The sequence below is a fragment of the Lygodium microphyllum genome, chromosome 9 (assembly GCF_053477565.2).
Source record: "Lygodium microphyllum isolate KBCC chromosome 9, Lygodium_microphyllum_v1.1.10, whole genome shotgun sequence".
Taxonomy (NCBI): Eukaryota; Viridiplantae; Streptophyta; class Polypodiopsida; order Schizaeales; family Lygodiaceae; genus Lygodium; species Lygodium microphyllum.
Genome location: NC_141143.1, coordinates 97,855,769 through 97,879,828, shown reverse-complemented (window position 1 = coordinate 97,879,828; position 24,060 = coordinate 97,855,769). Strand labels below are relative to the sequence as shown.

At 43.2% G+C, this 24,060-nt stretch overlaps 1 protein-coding gene and 1 non-coding gene across 7 annotated transcripts in view; both read right to left on the bottom strand.

Annotated features, from left to right (window-relative positions):
• Positions 1–24,060, bottom strand: part of ATM (Serine/Threonine-kinase ATM-like protein) — a 207,918-nt gene that overhangs the window by 121,952 nt on the left and 61,906 nt on the right. For all 6 annotated transcript variants that reach the window (XR_015691873.1, XR_015691872.1, XR_015691874.1 and 3 more), the window contains exons 35-41: positions 20,740–20,881; positions 20,527–20,661; positions 2,003–2,101; positions 1,857–1,903; positions 1,384–1,567; positions 1,074–1,298; positions 159–230 (exon numbers count right to left, since the gene is read on the bottom strand). Coding sequence is in view for 3 of the 6 variants with exons in the window: in XM_087684863.1 (XP_087540989.1) it covers positions 159–230; positions 1,074–1,298; positions 1,384–1,567; positions 1,857–1,903; positions 2,003–2,101; positions 20,527–20,661; positions 20,740–20,881 (904 nt within the window). In the remaining 3 variants the exon portion in view is untranslated. The remainder of the gene's footprint in view (positions 1–158; positions 231–1,073; positions 1,299–1,383; positions 1,568–1,856; positions 1,904–2,002; positions 2,102–20,526; positions 20,662–20,739; positions 20,882–24,060) is intronic.
• LOC148031337 (U6 spliceosomal RNA) lies at positions 12,964–13,066 on the bottom strand. The gene has a single exon (XR_015692047.1). It is a non-coding gene; the product is annotated as a U6 spliceosomal RNA (small nuclear RNA).

The window sequence follows — 24,060 nt, the reverse complement described above, 5'->3', positions numbered from 1 at the left end:
AAAGTGCAAAAGGTCCTGTGAAGGACTGCTATGTACATCAACATAAACATTCATGGAGGAAAAACTTGAGAAAGATTGGTAGGCTTCAATGATGAAATGTCTGAAGTTTTTATTCTCTATACATTATGTACCCTATATATATTCAAGCATAAACTTACATCTATATACATGGACTCTTTTTTTCGCATCTTCTTTAAGGCCCTCTGACCTCTTTCCATTGACAGCAATCCCTGCACAAAAGCCAAGCTTCATAATCGACTCTGAAAATATATCATATCCAACACAAAATTTGACAATGGAGAAACTAATCTACAACCAAATGCGACAAATTCCTATAAGAAATATATCATCTATTAAATTTCTCAATCTTGACACTGGGATTCTTGATCCATCTCTCTGTATTCATGGATATGACAATTTTTAGGGGAGCCATTCCTTTCGCATCATTGGTCAACATTTGAGCAAGACCTTCGCTCCAGATTACTCACAGTGAGCCTAGGGACACTGTTATAGATGGGAGCTGATTGCTAGCATTATTATTTGGTACATTTGGATTGCAAGGTGCAACCATGCTATAGACATCTAGGATGTCTCCACTGCAGAGAATCATCCATACTCTTTGTGGGAGCTTGGGAAAGGCTGCAGGGTGGCTCTGAGAGGATGAGGAGAGATGGCTTCTTGCAAACTTACAAGTCACCTTTTTTCACACAGCCCCTCAGATGGTCTGGTATTATCGCCCAATAGATTAGTTGTACTCACAACCATTGTATATGTGATGTACTTAGCTACTCTCTACAGGGTTCTTTGTATTCTGCACTTTAAACCAGCAGCTTTTCTCAAAGGTATTATTAACAGAATTTCCTTTTCTTGAACAAGAAATAGTAACACGTTCCTCTGGACAATCAGCCCCAAATCTGCAAGCCAAATACTGACTGGAACTCCTAAGACGTACCAAAGTGACATTTAAGAGTACTACAAGCAAGCAGATATATAAAGTTTTGCAAAACTCAACATGGTTGGCAAAACTTAACATGGAAAGGAATTCTCCTGATCAAATTCAAACACTTGTTTACCTTGAGAGTTTGGGATGTAAGTTCAATAACCAGCACATCTTCATCAAATAGATAATTCTTTAGCTGCAGCAGAACAAATATTATGAAGCCATCTGATACTCCTGCATCTGGATCAATGCTGACACATTCAGCGCACCCTCGAGAAAAAGATGGATACAAGGTTGCCTCCACTCCTCCATGACCAGGTAAAGCGAATGCTACAGCATGAGGATCGCCTATTCCCATCTGTGTGGAAGAGCAGGCAAAACTCAAAACAAAGCAAGGATATCCAGATCTTCATACATTCCGCTGTTTTACTCTTACTATTTACCTTTGCAAGCAGGTCTCCAGCCAAGTCATTCATATCACTTGAGCTACATTCGAAGCATAATTGAACTAATCTCCACAGTGCAGACATTTCTTCTGGCTTCTCACCATATAACTGCAAGTCTTTCATTTTGCTTGCAGAAGCTGCCTCCTTGACACATTTATATATCCTGTGAAAGTTATGCAAGCTGGGACATACCACGGTCCATCCAGAAGGCGCAGTTATGATTTGGCAAGTCACCAAGATTAGCTAAACTTGTGATTAGATAATCATAAAGGTTCACTACAAACAAAATCTGCTAATTTGGTCCAATACAAGTAACTATGAAAACATGGCATGCAAGCAATGAAGTCTTTATCTACACTTCAGTTCGTCACAAACATCAGCAGCTTTCATTTACATCCCCAATAACGTAGCTGTTTGATATACGTCCTTAAACAATTGTTCATTAAAGTACTTGATTTTTTATGTTATACCTTCTTGATAGCTGGAAGGGTGGCATCTCAGAGGCCTGCATAACAAACTGCACAAGCAGAAAAGCATAGATAGAACAAAGTAGTCATTCCATAGAAATTAAAAAGACTGAACTCATCTATTCACCTTGGGCAGACGTTCCACTTACCTTGGGCAAATACCGCACAAAAGTAGATGAATCACATAGATTTGAATGAAAAGCACAAATCTTTGCGAAAATTGGAAGCTTGGGGAAGGGCATTAATTCCTGGATACCACAGAGAAAGGACCAGCATCCATGTCACACATCACTTTGACATACACATGTTTTTTCTTCAAAGAAAAATAGAATGCCTTCAATCATGTGTTGCATTTTGTCCTGCGAGCCAATCAGCATCTCTACTTCTCGATACAAACTTGTTAAAGCATAAATAAAAGTAGAAATATATTAATAAACTCCTCATTAAAAAAACTTCCTGAGGTAAAATGACAAAAGTACCCAAGGTAAAAATGGATAAAGAGTTGATGGGCTATTGCAAACCTCTCTCTCTCTCTCTTTTTTTTTTCGTAAAAGGTAATTGTATTAATTACGAAAAAGGTACAAGATTACATGATGACATGATTACAAGAGACACGAGGGCCCTAGCCCAACGTGTGGGAAATCCCCGTACTAATGCACTACAAAGGTTACACCAATCATGGCAACGACCCAGAGGCTATTGCCATATGCCAGGGATGCAAATCCTCCCGAGGGAGCAAGTGGGAGTGTCGAATGAGATCTAGCTGCCAATACAAGAGCCCTTTAAGCCTGGCAATATGTCTCGGTACATTAGAGGCCGAATCAAAAAGAAAAGCATTGCGCGTGGTCCAAATGTGCCAGCATCCCCAGTATCTGAAAAAGGGAAATAAGATCTTCATATGTAATTGTGGCGGCGTGGGGTACTTTGGGCGCACAAAAACCCAATCGAAAGGAGTTAGTAAGGACCCCACCACCGCATGCCAGATTTGCGACAAGAGAAACCAGATATTCTTGGCGAGCGGGCAAGAAAGAAAACGATGTCTGGCCGATTCCACGGTAGTGGTACAGAAGAAACAATTGACATTCGAGATTCGACGCTTGGAAAGGGCCGAGGCAAGAGGAAGACCACCAATCATTACCCGCCAAAGGAAGACCTTGCATTTGAAAGGTGCCTTATTCAGCCAGCCCTCCATCAACGTTGCCTGCCACCATGTCCGCGATTTCCGCAGTCCCCAAACAGTATTAGCTTTCACACCCAGCCAGTGGTGATCTCGAATGAGAAGATGATACACCTGATTGGTAGAGGCCTTTTCCAGACTCAACCTGCCTGCAAGGTCCCAGTCCTGCCAAGGACGATCCTTAGCCAGGGCAGGAAAGGGTTGCCGACCGTGAAGCTCCAATAAAAGCTTGTCCCATAAACCACAGTATCCGCGCGGGATTAGGAAGACCTTGCATTTGAAAGGTGCCTTATTCAGCCAGCCCTCCATCAACGTTGCCTGCCACCATGTCCGCGATTTCCGCAGTCCCCAAACAGTATTAGCTTTCACACCCAGCCAGTGGTGATCTCGAATGAGAAGATGATACACCTGATTGGTAGAGGCCTTTTCCAGACTCAACCTGCCTGCAAGGTCCCAGTCCTGCCAAGGACGATCCTTAGCCAGGGCAGGAAAGGGTTGCCGACCGTGAAGCTCCAATAAAAGCTTGTCCCATAAACCACAGTATCCGCGCGGGATTCTGAAAAGTCTCCGAGCAGTCCGAAACGATGCGAGGACATTGCGAGTGGCAAGGGTAGCATCCGCAATCGACGTCAGACCTAAACGGGCCATGCCCTTAAATCTCGGTCTGAGCTGATGTTTGTCTTCCCACGAAAGTAATCTGGAAACTGCCAGCAATTCCAGCTGAAAGGAGTTAGACTGCACACGGTCCCCTACTGGATGCCAACGGGCCTTTTGGAGCACCACTTTCCAAGAGCCGACCAAGTGCAGTAACAAAGAGGAAGAGGGACTGGAAAAGCGAGAGTCAGAATTAAGGACATGCCACCAGGAGGCCCGAAGCCGTGTGTTACCATGTCGTAGCCCGCTGTCCTCAAGAAAATAACGGGCTATGATGGTCCACGGGTGATGATCCACACACATGGCACGAAAAAGACACCAACGAAGAGCCACCATATGAGTTTCTGCATCCAAAATAGCACCACCACCCATGCGTTTAGGGGTACATCTATGCGGCCATGAAATCCATGAAATGCCTGACTGCAAGGAGTCCTTCTTCCATAGCATGAAACGAACAAGATGAGTAAGAGCCTTCAAAGTAGTAGGCGTCCATGGCAGCAATGGCAGGAAATACGTTAGCATGGGTAGCATAATGGTCTAAGCCACTTTGAGGCGCACATGGAATGGCCACGCTTGCGACTTCCAATACATAAACTTCGTCGCCAGTTTTTGTGAAATCCACTCCAGTAGGTCCTTTAGCCGTACATCCACTCCCAACGGGTAGCCAAGATGCCTGACAATGGATCCACGGGAAACCACCTGACCCTACCAGCCTAATGACTGTAAATCAGGCTCCGTGCAACTGAGAATGGCCGACTTAAAGGCATTGATGCGAAGACCAGAGGCCTGACCAAAGAGCGTCCAAACATCTAATGCCTTTCGAATGTTGTCCCTGTCTGCCCGCAAAATCATAAAAGTATCATCAGCCAGAGATTGGCTAATGAAGTGCTGCCCCAAAGGAAGAGACAATCCGGCCAGCTGAGCCGAGGCCGCCATTGAGGATAACATTGAAAGGACCGGGTGAGTTGCCAGGGCAAAGAAGAGAGGACTCAAAGGGCAACCCTGTCGGACCCTGCGAGCAAGGACAAATGGCTCTGTAACCCCACCATTGAGCATAACTCTTGAAGAAGCCGCAGCACTAATGGTGTAGATCAATCGGGACATCCGTGTACCAAAGCCCATAGCAGACATGAGATCTGCAATGAAAGACCAGTCCACATAGTCAAAGGCCTTTTCCAAGTCCAGTTGAATCAAGACCACTTCCTGACTGGAATGCCGCGCATAGTCAATAGCCATTTGCACATTCAAGATATTATGGAGAATGTTGCGACCCTTGATGAAACCATATTGGAGGGGATGCACAATAGCTGGAAGATGCTTGTGAAGCCGATTCGCCAGCACTTTGGAGAAGATTTTGTACATCGAGCCCATCAAAGAAATTGGTCTCCAGTGTTGCAACTTTGACGGCGAAGGGACCTTGGGAATCAGTTTGATAACGCCTTCTTTCCATGAGGAAGGCATGACCCCTGTTTCCCAAACCTGTTGACACATGACCGCCAATGGCTTCACCAACTGCGCGGCCGAGTGCTCAAAGAATTCATTAGTGATGCCATCCCAACCAGGACTTTTATCCTTAGGCAGATGCAACAAAACATCCATAACCTCCTCCTCGCAAATATCCGCCTCCAAAGTGGCTTGCATGTCAAGTGGAACCTGCTGACGGACCAGATGATAGAAGGCCGAGCGGGCATGCGTAACTTGGCTAGAAGGCGAGGGAGAAGAGCCAAGAAGTTCCATAAAATAATTTCTGCACATGATGACAATGGTCTGCGGATCAATGACCATGCGACCTTCCGAATCCTGGAGCCTGGTCATATTTTCGCGAGCCGGAGAAGCATGCAAGGCGCGAAAGAACTTATGAGACTGGCAGGCACTATCTTGCAATGTGTCAGTCAAGTTATGCAGCTTGGCCTACTGATAAGATTTCAACTGAAAAACTTGAATAAGATGGGCCAAACGCCTTTCCAGTGATAGCAGAAAATCATCATCTGGGGAATCCACGAGCAAGGAACGGACCAAAGCCAGTAAGTGCTGTGCTGCCTGTCGACGTCGCCGACAAAGAGAGGCATGATGAATCCCATACTGCCGAGCAACCCGCTGCACATTAGAAAGCAGCCGCGCAAATGCTGCCAGGCCGGCAGAGGCGAAGTCCAATAAGAATCTCTCAATCAATTGCTGCATATAGCCCTGAAAAATTGGATGCGTCAAATAAGAGGAGTTGAAACGTAAAGGGAGCCTATCGAGCAACTGCGTAAAAGGTGCAATAGAGTGTGCCCGCATCTCAAACTGGAGGGGGAAATGGTCCGACAACGCATATTGCTGCAAGACCTTCATTTCCAGCATTTCAGGAAGAAAATCATCCCCTTGCATGATATACATTCGGTCCAACCGCGACCAAGTAGTGGCATATTGTGCGGAATGAAAAGTAAAGCCTGAAAAAGAAGGGTGAAGCCACGACCAAAGATCTTGCTTAAGCACGCGCAAAGCAAAGGAATTCCACACCCGGCTTTCCGGCGAATCCATTACCGAATGCCCTCTCTCTCTCTCTCTCTCTCTCTCTCTCTCTCTCTCTCTCTCTCTCTCTCTCTCTCTCTCTCTCTCTCTCTCGTGAAGATAATTGAATTAAGTAGTAAATATTTTACATCAGACCATCAGGTCGACTTAGAAAAAAGCGGAAAATAACAGTCACGAAGGAAAATCTACACTGACTCTAACACAGAAATATCACACTGAAAGCACATCTGGTATGGAGGGAACAGTGTCCAGCCAGGGAGTAGCAATATCAGGAAGAACCAGGTCAGCAAACACCATAGAGGTGATTTGCAACAACACTAAACCCCGGATTCAGGCCACATGACTATGAATCCCAAATACTAAATCAAAAATGAAGGCATTCTGAGTATGCCAAATATGCCACAAGGCTGTCATGGAGGTCATCTTCCCCAAAATCCACGAACGAGCTGAAATCCGGTGACGAGTTAGTGAGGACAAGACACGGAAAACAAAACTCCAAATCTATTTTGCCAACAGGGCAAGAGACAAAAAGATGAAGCACCTCTTTATTTTTTTTTCGTGAAGATAATTGAATTAAGTTGTAAATATTTACATGAGAACATCAGGTCAATATTCTCACTGTATCTCTTACATGCTCTTACATCAGACCATCAGGTCAGCATACTCAATCTCTCTCACACTGTCACTATAGAAATTTACAAGATGTGAGCAAGCTCTCAGAACAACCTATTACATAAGCAATTCTAATAAATCAGACAGAAACAACAGCTGGAGTAGAGCGAACAACCGCCAGCCAAGGAGCAGCAATGTCCGGAAGGACCAAGTCTACTGACATCATAGAAGTGATTTGTCATAAGACCAATCCACGCACACGGGCCACATGCCCATGGATGCCTGATGCCGAATCAAAAATAAAGGCATTGCGAGTATGCCATATGTGCCACAGGGCTGTCCATCTAAGAAAATGGAATAGGCAGGAACAATCTGAAGACAAAGAGGGCATAGAGGACATGTTTCCCGTAATCCACGAACGAACTGGTATGCGGTGTTGGGTCATCGAGAACCACACATGGGAAATGAAATTCCAGATCTGTCTCGCCATAGCGCAAGAGACAAAGAGGTGAAGCAATGTCTCATCGCCTGTAGTACAGAAAACACAGCGGCTTGCAGAGATCTTTCGGGCACGGAGCACTTCTCCCATTGGAAGACCCCCAATGAGCAACCTCCACATGAACACTTTACCCCTGATACGGAACCTTAGACTTCCAAAGCTGGATAAATCTGTCCCGCCACTTCTTTTTGCTATCCCTGAGATGCCAGACCTTATTAACCTTCCCCGTCACCCATCTTTTAGCTTCCACCATCTAATGATATATCTAATTCGTTGACCTTTTTTGAAAGTCATCAGAAAGCACAAACTTCCAGTCACGCCACGCATGTAATGGTTGTAACGCAAGCAACGGAGAGAACCTCTGAAGACAATCTTTTATTGACGACCAAATGTCCCTATATCCACAAGGCACCCTAAAGTACTGACAAATACGCCTAAAAGAATAAAGGCAAGGCTGCCCAGGAATAACCCCATCACAGACTGACTTCAACCCTAACCTAGCCATCTGATTAAACTTATCTCGCTACAAATCTTTGCGTGGCCAATCCAACAACCTTGAGGAAGCCAGTATTTCTCCTTGCAGCAAATTTTCCTCCTCACGAATATCCGGAGGACGCCAGATAGCAAAACGAAGCATCTCTTGTCAGGGAGCAATTAAATGAGAAAGGAGAAAAGACTGGGAGACCTTTATGGGCCTCGTAGAATTAAGCGCATGCCACCAGGAAGCATGAATAACCGTGCTTCCATGAGAGATGCCAGTCTTTTCTATGAAGAATTTGGTAATATCTGACCAAGGATGACACTGAATACATAGACTCTGCAAAAGGGACTGCCTCAAAGCGGCCATATGCAAATTAACATCCAACAAAGCTGCACCTCCCATCCTTTTCGAAGTGGTCACATGCTACCAGGAGATCCATACCTACCCCAAACGATTGCCTTTCTTTTTTCACAACATAAATCTGATAGGCTAGATCAATTCCAAAAGGGACTTCTTAGTCCAAGGCAGCAATGGCAGAAAGAACGAAATCATATTGATCATGATGCATTGAGCCACTTTTAGCCTAACATGAAGAGGCCAACTCTGAGATTTCCAGTACATGAACCCGTCATGGATTCGGGATGCCATCCAATCCAACAAAGCACGGGAAGCAACCTCCACACCAATAGGATATCCCACGTGTCTAGTTATATTGCCCCTCAGGATCACAATTCCATTCCATCCCAAGGCCTGCAAATCATTCTCCATACAAGAGAGAAGGGTGGATTTCTAAGTATTAATCTGAAGACCTGATGCCAAAGCAAAAAGGTTCCAGGCCACCATTGCCCAATTAACATTAACAGGATCCGCCTTGAGGAACATAAAAGAATCATTTGCCAAAGATTGGCCCACCAGCTGATCACCGCCAAGAAGAGATAAGCCAACTATCTCACCTTGAGCTACCAACTTATCCAATAATGAGAGCATTTAGTGAGTTACCAAAGCAAACAGCAAGGGGCTAAGTGGACAGCCTTGCCGAAGAGACCGAGATAGGGCGATTTCCTCCGTAATCCCTCCATTAAGAGGAATATGGGCCAGAGCACCCTGTCTGATGGTATCAACTAGAGACATCATACAGGGGCCAAAACCCATTGTGGACATTAATTGCCGCAAAAATGACCAACTGACATGATCAAATGCCTTCTCAATATCGAGCTGAAGTATAACAACCTGCTGGCTAGAAGCTTTGGCATAATCGATTCCCAGCTGGACATTCAAAATGTTGTGCATTATATTCCGACCTTTAATGAAACCGTTTTGACGTGGATGAATGAGGTGCACAAAATACTTTCTGCAATCCGTTGGCAATAATCTTGGAGAAGATTTTATATAATGATCCCATAACTGAAATGGGTCTCCATTGTTTCAAAGAGGATGGAGAGGGAACTTTGGGCAACTACCTGATGACTGCAATCTTTGAATCTGAAGGTATCATACCCAAGTTCCACACCTAACACAATCGAGTTAATGGGTCCTTAAGCAATTGCACATTGGCTGAAAACAACTCATTCGGAAGCCCATCCCAGCCTAAACTTTTCCTTCGAAGCAAGTGAGACGGCACTTCTTCCACTTCCTCTTCAGAAATATCAGCCTCCATTAGATTCACCCATTCCGGTTCAACCTGATTACTAACCAAGGCACAAATGTATGTTCGAGCAGAGAGAACAACATCTATAAGGATCTCTTGCGGAACCAACAAGGCCCTATAAAATTCAACAGTCATCCGAATAATGGAGGCAGGATCAGTCACCATATCACCTTGCCCATCCTTTAAGCGCAGAATATTTTCCCGAGCATATTTTTTATGCAAACGAGCAAAAAATTGATGAGTTTGATTGTTGTTATCATGTAAAGCTTCGGCTCTGGCTAACAGTTTGTATTTTGCATACTCCTCTTCCTGAGGAGAGTGGACCCTGCCTTTCAGCCATTCAATGCAAGTGAGCAAGTCATCATCGGAATCCTCAGTCCGACACAAAGTCAAAGAATGGGCTAATAAAGCTTGAGCATGTTGCAATTCAGCTCAAACAAGGAAGCATGCAGAATACCATATTGTCGAGATAAGGCTCATGCATTATCCCTAGAAACCGCCCATGCTACCATTCCTGTAGATAGAACCTTCAAGCTAAAAGAAGCTATCAAGTGTTGAACATCTACCAAAAACCGATTTTACCACAAAAAAGATTAATTAAACCAAAGAGGCAAATGGGCAAGGAGGGCCTTGAATGCATGAGCAAGTCTGTGGCTCATTTCCAGGACTAAAGGGTAATGATCAAACAAAACATGTTGTCTTTCCACCGCATATCAATGACTGCAAGAAGAAAGGAGTCACTTTGGCAGATGTAGATTCTATCCAATCCTGGCCCAAGTATTTGAATGCTGAAAAGAGCGATAAGTATATCCGGCTTTTGATAGATACAAAAAAGCAAAGCATCTCTCTCTCTCTCTCTCTCTCTCTCTCTCTCTCTCTCTCTCTCTCTCTCTCTCTCTCTCTCTCTCTCTCTCTCTCTCTCTCCGCCCACACCTATGCCTAATACACAAGCTAATCATGATATGATCTGGACTATTGTAGATTGATTTAGTAAACAAGCATATTTTTCACCATGCAATAAAACATTAACTGCATCTCAAGCTACACTATTATTTTTTAAGACTGTTTTCACTAATCATGGTTTATAAAAAGTTATTATTTCTAATCGTGATTCTAGATTTTGTAATAATGTTTAGACTACTTTGTTTGCTAATTTGGGTACTAAGATTGATTTCTCATTTGCATTCCATCCTGAAACCAATGGACAAACAAAAGCTAATAATAACAGAATTCCAGATCTTTTGCGTGCATACACAATTTCAAAACCACAAACATGGGACACACAATTACATCTACTTGAATTTGCATACAATAATACATTACACATAGCTACTCATAAAGCACCTTTTGAAATCATTTATGGACATAGATTGCCTACACCTGTCATATCATTGTCAAATCAAGTTCAAGCTGCTAATGATATTGTCAATATGCATGCTACTATTTTTGCTCAAGCTAACAATATGATTGCAAAAGCCCAATAATCATACACTAAACAAGCTAATAAGAAAAGACAAGCCATGAGTTTCAATGTTGGTGATTATATTTGGTTACACATTGAAAAGAGAAGATTGAAAAGTGTTGAGAAACACCTTGTTGTTAAATTAGCACCTAGGTTTTATGGACATTTCAAAATAATTCACAAGATCAATGACAATGCATTTAAATTAGAACTACCCAACATTGGAAGATCCATAATACTTTTCATATTAGTTTGTTACGACCTTTCAGAGGCCAATTACCTCTCCACCCAATAATTTGATTGCAAGGCGGACATAGAAGGCAGCCTTCCTATACTCCACAAACGAGCTGATATCCGCTAAAGGTCACCCAAGACCACACACGGGAAACAAAACTCTCCAAATTTCTCGAGCAACAGGGCAAGAGACAAAGAGATGAAGCAATGTCTCATCACATGTAGTGTAAAATACACAACAACCACGGGAGATCTTGTGAGCACGCAACACATCCCCAATTGGAAGACGCCCAATAAGCAACCTCCACATGAACACTTTACCTTGATAAGGAACCTTAAACTTCCAAAGTTGGAGGAATCTTTCCTACCACTTCTTTTTGTTGTCCCGAATATGCCATAATTTATTAGCCTTTCCAGTGACCCATCTCTTGGCCTCGACCATCTTATGATAGATCTGACTAGCTAACCATTTCTCAAAATCATTAGGAAACACGAACATCCAATCTCGCCAAGGAGAGAATGGCTCTAAATCAAGCAAAGGAGAGAACCTTAGAAGCTTGTCCTGTAAGGACAACCAAATGTCATGATAGCCACAAGGCACCCAAAAGTGCTAACAAATGAGCCGGAAAGAATAAAGACAGGGCTACCCAAGAATGACACCATCATGGATTGTCTACAACCCCAGACGAGCCATCCGATTAAACTTATCTCATTGTAAGTCTTCATTAGGCTAATCCAACAACCTAAAGGTAGCTAGCACTTCTCATTGCAGTAAATTCTACTCCTTACAAAGATCAAGAGGGCGCCAAACTGCAAAAGGTAACATCTCCTGCCAAGATGCAATCAAATGAGAAAGGAGAAAAGACAAGGAGACCTTAATAGGCCTTGTGGAGTTAAGCACATGCCACCAAGAAACTTGAATAACCGTGCGACCATGAAAAATACCAGTCTTTTATATGAAATTTTTTGCAATATCCAACCAAGGATGACTCTGCACACATAGTGCCTGCAAAAGTGCCAGTTGCTCTCCCCATCCTTTTAGAAGTAGTCACATGCTACAACGAAATCCACACCTGGCCCAAACGATTCCCATTTTATTTCCATAACATGAAGCGAATCGGCTGAACCAGTTCCAAAAGAGACTCCTTAGTCCAAGGAAGTAAAGGCAGAAAAAACAAGACTATACTGATCATGACGCATTGGGCAACTTTAAGTCCGACATGAAGAGGCCAGCCTTGAGATCTCTCTCTTTTTTTTTCATAATAAGATCTCTCTCTCTCTCTCTCTCTCTCTCTCTCTCTCTCTCTCTCTCTCTCTCTCTCTCTCTCTCTCTATATATATATATATATATATATATATATATACATATATACATATATATATATACTGACAAAGCTTAAGTTGATGCACATAAATATTTATATCAAGCCTTAAGGCTAGTCAAGCGTGACCAAAGACCGGCAACATCATGAAGCCAAAGGCTATTAAAACACCATTCTACAAGAACAAAAAAAGAGAATCATGAAGAGGGCATAAGAGAGATGGAGTGAATAGTATCCATGCATGGAGCAGCCATCTCTCCAATAATGAAGCCAGCTGAAATCATGGAAGAAATCTGCTACAATAGCAAGCCTCGCACACGACTCACATGACCACAGATACCCGAGGCTGAATCAAAGATAAAAGCATTGCAAGTCTGTCAAATGTGCCAAAGACTAGTACATTGCATTAATTGAAAGAGGCAACGATGTTGAGACTGAAACTTGGCCATTGACAGCATCTTGCCTAAGACCCAAGAACAGATGGGCATTCTTTGACATGTCACCAAGGACCATCTCTCTCATTTCTTGATTTGTGCGCTTCATCCTTATGCACGGGCTATGCTAATCTTCTCTGTACCATTTCAATTTTGGCAAAGATCTCTGAAGAAACAGTCCATCTCTCTCTCTCTCTCTCACAACCACTGCCCTACAATCCAGCACATCCCTTGTTACATTAATAAATGTAACTTATGGGAGACAAGCACAACGGATGACCGTCCGAGGGCCTTGTGCACCCGGACAAGGTCAAGGGGAGCCTAGAGAGTAAGTGAGTCTAAGAATAGTATGACTCACCTGAAGCTGATGGCTGGCAATCGGATCACGTTGAGGAAGCCAGCAACCTTCTAGGCGAGGCTGGGTGGTGAATCAAACGATCTCTCTTGTGCTATTCGAACTAAAAAACACAGAGGGGGCACCTAATTGAATCGGAGACATTATGACAAGCGATCAACACAGGCGTGATCTTACACTAGTATGAGAGCCGTCGGGTCCAGTCTTTTCGGAAGTGTCGATGGGTCTCGTCTTAAGCCTGAGGCGAATGCTTTCGTGTTGGCGATAGCTGCAGAACTGTAGTCGGTTATAATGCTAGCCTCATTCACCAGAGGTCTCCAGTTTGAGTCCGGATTCGAATCTGTGTCGGCGTCACCTGACAGATTACGTCCGTGTTGGCGCCATTGCCAGAGCTCGTGTACTTGGCGTGGACGGCAGGATGGTGCAAGTTGGGCGAAGTCCCGTTTAACATTATAGTTGTGGTCACAACTGGTTCACACATGACCAGGGGGGGGGGGGGGGGTGGGGGGGAGGGAGGGGTAATCCCCTCCTTATTCTGTGCTCCTGCCCGACGGGCCTTATTTCAACGCAATCGGCACAGTCTAGAGAAAAGTCGTACTGTTTCTCACATTTTTTGTTATCACTAAACTGTTAAAGCCATCGACATCTGCCCTATCACTATAATCAGGGAAGTACCTCATCTTGTACACAAACTTCTTATATTTTCTTTCTAATTCCAGTGTATTAATGGAGGGTAAAGAGAAAAAGGGGGTAACCGAAGATTCTAGTTCTAAGGACCATCCTATGGTGGATCTCCATGAAACAGAAATTCAAGAAGAACAATGGGAAGAATTTTTTGCTACACGAGAACAATTTGATTATTTAACTGCTCGTGTGCAAGCACAGGGGGTTCAAATGGAGTTGCTAACTCAAGTACTCACAGAAATAAAATCTCAATTAGCCTTGTTACTAGAAAGGGATAAAAATAAGGTAGAAACCTCAGACATTCCATCTTCATCGAAAGATCTAGATATGACTTTGTGAGATTCTAGGAAATCCCACCAAAAGTTGAGGGATAACCCAGTGTTAAAAGATATGAAACCCCCTCAATGTCACGGGGAGGAAAAAGACAGAAATAAAGACACTATCTTCAATTTTCTCCAAAAATGGGAGGATTTGCACAAACTTAAAAATACTCCATCACATCTCCAAGTGCTGGAGGCTAGTCTAACCTTGGGACCAAAGGCATATCAATGGTGGAGAACTTTAAAGGAGGCAAATAAAATATCTAAAACTTGGGCTCAATTTGAATCGGTCTTTTTGAAAGAATTCCTTCCTGAAAATGAAATGGAAAGAAATTGGGAAGATCTGGATTATGTCCAGACAAAAGGGAAGACCTTTGCTGACATAACTTGAGGAATATCATGAGATAATCCTCAAATTGGAAAGAATAGATGAATTTCAAAAGACGAGGATTTATAAGGGGAGTGGATAAGGCCTATAAAAAGGAAGTAAAAAGGAGTTCACCCAAGACGCTGGAAAAGGCAATTAAATTTGCATTAATTAATGAAGATAATACGCGTCCAGGTGCACTCACTAGTCTCATTGATACGGAGCCCAAGACTAAGGAATTTGAAGCCTCAAAATTTATAGGTAAATTTAAAAGGAAAATGCCATTTCTTAAGGGCAAGAAACAACCCTTTGAAAAGAAACAATATGTAAGGCCAAAGTTAAGTCAAGATGACTTTGACAAAGCGAAAAAAGAAAGCCTGTGTTTCAATTGTCTATCCCCTAACCATGCTGCCTAGAATTGCCCTCAAAGGAAAAAGGGGGTAGATAAAGGAAAAGATAAGAACAATGTCAAGGGAACAGAGAAACAAATCCATGTAGTGCAAACCCTGGAATTAAAGGGGCATGAAAAGTATAAATCTTTAGAGGCCTTGCACAAGGATGTACAACACAAGTGTTGTATGTCAACTTCTATGTGGCAACCTACTTTCGAGCCACATGATTTAGTTAGAGTGCATGGATTGATAGCGGGAAAGAGAGTTAGAGTCATGATTGATGACTCTACCACCCACAATTTCATAAATTATGCACTTGTCAAAAAATTTAAACTTCCCCAACAAAAGAGTAGGCATCAATATGTTGTTTGTATGATGCAAGGTCAGGATAATAAAATATGGGATACAATGGTATCCAATTTGAAAATTGAGATCCAAGGATATAAATATAAACTTGATTTCCAAATTATGAATATGGAAAGAGTCAATATTGCTTTAGGGAGGGAGTGGCTATGGCGATTGGAACCATCCCCATAGCCACTCCCCAAAGCCGATATTGCTTTAGGGAGGGAGTGGCTATGGGGATTGAAACCATCCTTAAAACATAGTCATCATCATAATACACTGGAATTTGAAAGGGATGGTAAGACTTTTGTGATTTAAGGCGAACATGAAGTATCTGATAACCCTTTGTTGTGTTCTACTGAAGTTCAAGAGCTGATAAATAAGGAAGCTTGTGAGATATATATGTTATGGTCCCTTCCCGTACAAAACACTTTTACTTTCTGTAATATAAAGCAACAATTTTCTTATGTTTGTGAGTTGAATGTAAGTAATGAATTAAGTGGTTTGTTAGATGAATTTAAAGATGTGTTTCCTTCTGATTTACCAAGTGGCCTTCCACCAGATAGGGGTGATGTAAATCACCCAATTGACATAGATAGGGATACACACCCTCTTTCTAAACCACCTTATAAGCTAAGTCAAACACAGCACCAAGAAGTTGAAAGACAAATTAAGGATTACCTTGATATAGGGTTTATACAACCCAGCAATTCACCTTGGGCTTCACCAATTTTATTGGTGAAGAAAAAAGATGAAGCTATCCGACTTTGTGTTGATTATAGAGCACTTAATAAGATAACGGTGAAGAATAAATTTCCTATGCCCAAAATGGAAGATCTTTTTTATCAATTACAAGGGGTAAAATTCTTCACAAAGATAGACTTAAGATCAGGCTATCACCAAGTAAGAATTAAGGCACAGGATGTTCCTAAGACGGCATTTCGTACTAGATATGGGCATTATGATTTTTTGGTGATGCCTTTTGGCCTCACTAATGCACCAGCTACTTTTATCAAGCTGATGAATAGTGTGTTACGGCCCTATCTAGGACACTTTGTTGTAGTCTTCTTGGATGATATCTTGATCTTTAGTAAATCAAGAGAAAAACATTTGGAACACTTACGATTAGTATTCCAATTGTTAAGAACACATTCCCTTTATGCGAAGAAAACTAAATGTGAATTCTTCGCACAAGAGGTCAAATATTTGGGGCATATTATCTCGAAAGAGAAAATCAAGATGGATCCAGAAAAAGTAAGGGCAATTATTGAATGGCCATCTCCAAGGAACTTGGAAGAGCTGCAGATCTTCCTAAGTTTATCTAGATTTTATCCTAGATTCATTCGAGATTATGCCAAGATAGTTGTTCCAATGACGGACCAACTTACAAGGAAAGGGAAGAGCTTTAATTGGGGAACAGACTAAAATGAAAGTTTTTAAAAACTTAAGATAGCTATTGCTACAGTTCCAGTACTATTAATTGTGGATTCCAATAAACCATTCGTGTTGAAGCTGATACCAGTGATAAGGCGGTAGGCGGGGTCTTATTACAAGAAGGTCGACCAGTTGCTTTTGAAATCAAGAAATTATACCATGCAAAATGAAATTATTCTGTTTATGAGAGGGAGATGTATGCAATAGTACATGCAATGAAGAAATGTAGGCAATATCTATACGGTGCCAAAATTTTGATCTTGTCGGATCATGAAAGCATTAAGTGGCTTAATGACCAACTGGATCTACAAGGGCATAAAGCCAGATGGGCCGAACTTCTCCAAGAGTTCAACTACGAAATAAGGTATAGAAAGGGAAAGTACAATATAGTGGCTAATGCACTCAGCAGAATGCCCATCATAAATGAATTGAGTTTTACTCAGTTCACTTCCGATTTACTTGAATCCTTAAAAGGGAAATGCCAGGTTGATCCGGCATATTCCAACATATGGGAAGCAATAGAAAATGGGGATCCAAATGGAAGGGCCTCCACTGAGGAAGGAATATCTGAGGATGTTCAACAAGGAAATGGAGCATCAGGGGTTGCTCAAATAGGATTCAAGTGGAAGAATTTTACCATTGATAATGGTTATTTACTCTACAAGGGTAGGGTATGTGTCCCGAAAGATGAAGAAATCAGACGCCAGATACTCTTTGAGTGTCATGATACCCCTAGTGCGGGACATCCAGGAGTTAATAAGACTTATAGTCTTATTAAAAGGCAGTTCTATTGGCCTGGAATGAATAATGACGTCCTTGACTATGTGGTCAAATGTAATAAATGCCAGGTTAATAAGGCTCAAAGATTCAAAATGGGAGGACTTCTCCACCCATTAGAGATTCCTTTGGGAAAATGGGAAAGTATCTCCATGGACTTTATTGTCGCATTACCCAAAACACAGAGGGAGCAAGACTCTGTGTGGGTGATTGTGGATAGGTTAACCAAAATGGCTAGGTTTATTCCAACTTCAACTGATGTTAAAACACTAGAATTGGCTAAATTGTTCATAGAGAACATATACCGAATGTATGGCCTTCCGGCAAATATAGTTTCTGATCGAGATAGAAATTTTGATAGTCAATTTTGGTGTGCTGTATTTAGGAAGTTGGATACTAAACTTAGCATGAGTACGGCGGAGCACCAGCAAACTGATGGGCAAACTGAAAGGATTAATCAAATCCTTGAAGATATGCTCAGGGCATATGTAAGTAAAAGGCAAACTAATTGGAAAGAGTATCTACCGATAGCAGAGTTTGCATATAATAGTGCCAAGCACTCTTACTGGATATAGTCCATTTATGCTAATGTATGGGTTTTAGCCCAGAGCTCCTCATGCAGTGGGACTGCATAAGGAAAAGGTTCAAGCAACCAAGGATTTTTTGGAGGATATGAATAATATGTTAAAATTTGCTCAAGAAAATATTAAGAAAGCTCAAAATCGAGCTAGAGCTTATGCAGATCCTCACCGACGAGATATCTCCTTTGAAGAAGGGGAATTGGTCTATCTTAAAGTGCCTGAACAAACTAAAACCATGAAAACGGGACGATGTCCAAAGCTTTCACCCAGGTATTGTGGTCCTTTCACAATACTTAAAAGGGTGGGAGAACAGGCTTACAAGCTCCAACTACCTGCTAGTAGTAAAACACATCCAGTTTTTCATATAAGTAAGCTAAGGAAGAAGCTGGGTGATATGGATAATCTAATCTTAAATTATAAGATTGAGGAGCTATTAGATGACCAATCTAATCCACATGAACCAAAAAGAATATTAAATGTTCATAACAGACGAACAAGGAATACTATTTATCAAGAATATCTGGTCAAATGGAAAGATTGTTCAGAAGAAAGCTCAACATGGGAGTGAGTAAGTACTTTAAGGAAAAGGTTTCCCAATTTACAGTTGGACCTTCCAAGTACCGTTTTCGAGGACGAAACCGATTCTTAAGGGGAAGGAAATGTTACATTAACAAATGTAACTTATGGGAGACAAGAGCGAGGGATGACCGTCCGGAGGCCTTGGGCACCCAAACGGGGTCAAGGGGAGCCTAGAGAGTAAGTGGGTCTAAGAATAGTATGACTCACTTGAAGCTGACAGCTGGCAGTGGGATCAGGTTGAGGAAGCCAACAACCTTCTAGGCGAGGCTGGGTGGTGAATCAAACGATCTTTCTCATGCTGTTCGAACTGAAAAACACAGAGGGGGCACCTAATTGAATCGGAGACATTATGACAGATGATCAACACAGACGTGATCTTACATCCCTTCCCTTCACCATCACCCCTCCAACAAACTAGGGACACATCAAGTTGACAGACCACCTTTATTACAACCACTGCCCTACAGTCCAGCATATCCCTTCACTTCACCATCATCCCTGTTGAGCTAAAAATGCACTAACTTTACTTAAATTTTTCCAAAACATGCTTAATTAATGAAGAAACCTTGTTTATTTAAAAGAAACGCGATCCTAGAGAGTTTCTGTGTCCCATAAGCACAAACCCACTTGGGAGGGCCCAAATTTTCTATAAATACGTATGCTGCCCTCCATTCAGCTCTTAATCTGGTTTTTGCAAATTTCAGGTATTTCGGCTTGCTGCCCACACCCCATTCGCGGAGGACATCTCAGCCGAATCTGTCCATTGTTGTCTCTATCAGTTGGCGCCTGATTTCCAGCCCTCATCACACAGTTTGGAGCTCATTCCAGCCACGCGACTGTTGTTCCTGTGCAAACCTGCTGCCATACAGCTTGCCATGTCATCATAATCCTGCAGTCTGCATTTTTAGTGTTTCTCTCTCCTACTGCCTGCGTTTTTAGTCTTTCTCTCACCTGCAAGCTGTTATGCCTACATCTTTAGTCTTTCTTTCTCCTGCTGCCTATGTTTTTAGTCTTTCTCTCTCCTACACGCTGTCCTGCCTGCGTTTTTAGTCTCTCTCTCTTACAGTCTGCATTCTTAGTCTTTCTCTCTCCTCATTGCTGTCTGCATCAGATCCAACTTCTCATTGCTGCCTTTGCTGGTGTTTGACATCCAGAGGCTGCCTTGCTACGATTCGGGATCCGTTCAAAGTACGACACACTCTCCAGCTCATTACCCTTGCCCTGATCCTTGAGATACAGGAGTTCGAGGTACAGTATTCATTCACTACATAGTGTGTTTGCTGCATGAGCATCGTATATTCAGTTGTCATATCACTTCATTCATTCACTATGTTCATTGTCTCTAAGTTACCCTAACTCTAACTATGTTCTTTTATCAGCTTGTGCTTTGTCGTACGGTTTCAGTTTATGTTTCTGTGTTAGGGCATTTCTTTACAACCCCTCTAGTAGACTAGGGACACATCGAGTTGACAGACCACCTTTATTACAAAGAGGAGATTGCAAAAGGATATACCACACATTCAACATGTATTGTTGCTGCCTCCATAAATACAAAGACAGCAGGAAAACACTAAATACCTTCATAGTTCTATAGAGAAGTGCTAGACTCAGTACAGCAAACAATCCAGTTTTCAGCAGGCTCTGTTGACTCAGAATCCCTATTTATGTTGTCATTACAATAACTAAAGCTTAGCATGCATGTGAAAAAACTTTACTCAATAGAACAAATTGTAGCTGGTCATCCAAGTAGAAAACAGCAGCTTTATGGGCATCTCCTTGAGGCTAGAGCCTTAAGCAACTACCTTTATAAATTGATGGAATGGAGGACTTTGGTGAAGTATTAACTCCTCCAGAAGCGCAAGGACAGGGGAGGTTGAAAATTCACCTTCTTGATCATAAAGATTCACACATGTGAACAGCAATTGTGACACCAATAACTGCATCATCCATCACATTGTTTTACTGTTACTTTGAGGTTCTCAAAGAACAAAACTAAAAGAAACTTATTCTGGTACCTGTAGCTGGCCTCCAAGCACCTGAGACGATACGTCCAAAGGTAAAGCATAGAAGATTTTTAACATTTTCCTGATTATGTGGCAACCCTCTTCATGCAATTCATCCATATCCATGGACTGCAGTATTGTATGAAAAAGATATCTGCAAGCACACAATAGAGTTGTTTTTTGGAGAACTAAAATGTACTTCCATTTACTGCTTTCAACTACAGAGATTGCCAAAAGCAACACCAAAAAAATATATATATTGAAGAGATCATACAAACTTCTCCCCAAGGGAAATTCGGTGACATGATATAAAATAAATTGAAACCCAGATTCAGACCGATAAGTGAAAGAGAGTAAGTTGAAATGATATGAATAAGGGATACTCCTGTGTGTGTAAAAAAAATGGACACTGTATTTGTATAGAACAATATTCTTCTAAAAACCTTCTAACCAAAAAATTATCTTCAAACCAACAAAATGCATCTGCATGCAACTCCACACACATTTTTTGTGAAATTGCTGTTTGTTAGCTCATCTATGCACAAGGACAAAAGGATTCATGACAAATTCTATTCCAAAACTCAAAGACTAGCAAAAACACATCCATACGTGACAATACCTATGTGAACAACATTGCAGCTACCATATAAGGGTTGGTACAATGAGCAACAAAGGTGTACAATTACGGCTGTGCTTGAGTTTATGAAGTTGTCAAAGAAGAACAGAACAGCAAGAGCAAAAAGAGGAAGCCATCTTCTAATACTTTGGGACATCATCTATCTCCAAAGTAGAAGTAGCAGAGCCTCAAAATGCGCCCAATGCATCAAATGAGCATATGCAATGTTTGCCTTGGGTCAAGGACAGCACATGCATGTGAATCTTGGAAATGCATTCATATGCTTTTTGGACAGCAAGGTATGCCCCAAAATGTGGGACATCAAGGGTACTTGGGAGATGGTTCCCTGTTTCATGCTACAGCTGGTCATCGTACTACTTTTGGTATGCATGGGCCGAATGTATTTGGTGCACAGAAGGAATGCATGGACAAATGTATCCTGGAATTGGCTGGTGGAATTCAAAATCCCATGTATACTCATTCTAGTATGGACCCTCCTCCAAAAATGGACTGTTTGCCAATACATTTAGTGCTCATGGCATGTTTGGTGCACATGGAATTGCTGCTAGTCCACAAAAGGTAATGTTTTTTTTTTCCTATAAAATGTGGCTGATTATATTTCTCAAAAAAAAAACTGATTGCAACAGAGTACTCATGCTCAACAGACCAAGCTGGAGCTGATGAAAGTCACAGATACATCATATATACAAGACTCTCAAGGCGGTCTGGGGGGGATAGGGGCAAGAAGCCATGGACGGGGGGTGCATCACCATCTGGGGATGCCTGCCTACATCACAAAGAACAGGTCCTGGCCGCCCCAAGTGCGCATGAAATGACCTCGGAGCTCCTGACGAGCACTGGACTCGCCCTGCACCTGATCCCATCGGCCTCGAAGGGAGTGGATGATGGAGGTCCAAAGCTTTGCTAAGGTCGCATGTACTGAAAGTCTCTCTCTGCCGAAAGCCACCTAACACCACGCCTTCCAAATATGCCAACCAATAAGACTCCCTATGATTTCCCATACCTCAAATCGGTCTGTTGTAGCCTCCAGTACCTAGCGGACGCGTAGAGCCTCTAAACCCACCACTTCGCACAACCCTGCCTTGATAATGAATATCGTATCCTGCATCCTGGCCTCATATAGAAGGTGACGGCCCTAGCTGACCGCCTGCTAGTAGAAAGCTCCCCAAGAGATACATCCAAGGCTCGGTGCTGTGCGGCAAAGGATGCGGCATACTCCTCTCCACACAAGTTGTGCCGTCTCACATGACCAAAGGCAATGCTTTGGGGTTTCCATATACTATTGTGTGCAGCACTTACAAAACCCCTCCTTCTGCATCTGGGCAAGCCAACTTCCCACCACCAAGCCTCCATGTGCCACCAGCCATAAAAAATATGATACCTTCCTCCGCCTCTAGCTGTCCCATAGGCAGCGCCAGAAGGTCCGTCGGAACGGCTTCGTGATGCTATGCTCCGCCCAGTGCTTGCTACGTGACGGCGCCCAATCCATATCCTCCTGCATCAGTACGTGTCTGCCAACCCTGGCGGTGTACTCCAGGAACCTCAATGCCTTCTTGGCGACCACAGTGGCCGGCCAAAGCCACTCTCCCAGATCCCACTCTAGCTCCTCAAGTGACCTTCCTTCCCAGATCCAAAGGCGCCACTCCCTGAGCTCCTACCAAAAGACCAAAGGGTCAAGCCGCTATGTCTTCCCCGCAAGGCCAACCACCCGGATCCTCTTCCATGAAAGGACAGCTATCCCCTCGTCCTGATGCCCTCTGTCAAGAGCTAAACGCCCCCACTCCTGCACGATGAAAAAGGTCCCAGGTGGAGCGCCACCCACTCTTCCTGCCGCCTATAAGGGATGCCTACTGGTGAAAACCTAGCGGCATACCTCCCTGGGCTCTATCGGCTCTCGTATCGAGGGACCAAGCCACTCCTGAGGTATTGCTTCGCCTATCTCCCTTCTCCTCAGCTCCACTCCTCGCTGGCAACCTAATACTTGCTGTAGCACCTCCTCATCCGCCATCTTGTACACCTCCCGCCATGTTCTGATGTTACGAGCCAGGCCAAACCTCCCAACCAGCCCACTGGATGTGGGGGCGCTCGCCAATCTATGCCCCTTCCCGGTTCCTCACCTGGGGGTTCCAAACCACCGGCTAACGGTGTATCTCCTCCTTGCAGCCTGGGGGGCTCTAGATTAGGGCCTTACGGAGGCCCTGCCACACGCAAAGCAAGCTGCATAGGACCCTGAAGATCCATCTCAAGGACGGCCTCCACTCACCGCCAAGCCTCGGTCTATAGTCCTGAAGACCCTCCTATAATAGGACCTTCCAGATCTTCCCTCCCGGTGTGAGGCCGCAAACAACTAGCTTGCCTAGGAGGGCCATACTCTGATACTCTGGGTCTATGATCCCAAGCCCTCCCTCTGACCGATGTCGTATGATGGTCACCCACACCACCTTGGCCTTCGAATCCTTGGAGTTGTTTGACCCGGACTAAAGGAAATTCCGCACTAGGCGGCGAAGCTGCATTACGCAGGAGCAAGAGAAACACCAACACGAGGCGATGTACCAAGCTGTCACTAGGAGGACCTGGTTAACCACCAGGGCTCGACCGGCTAGTGAGAGGCAAGCCGTGCTCCAGTAGGTCAGCTTCCTCCAAATAAAATCGAGGACTCGAAAAAACTGCTGGGTGGGAGTGATGTCGAGTCCCAC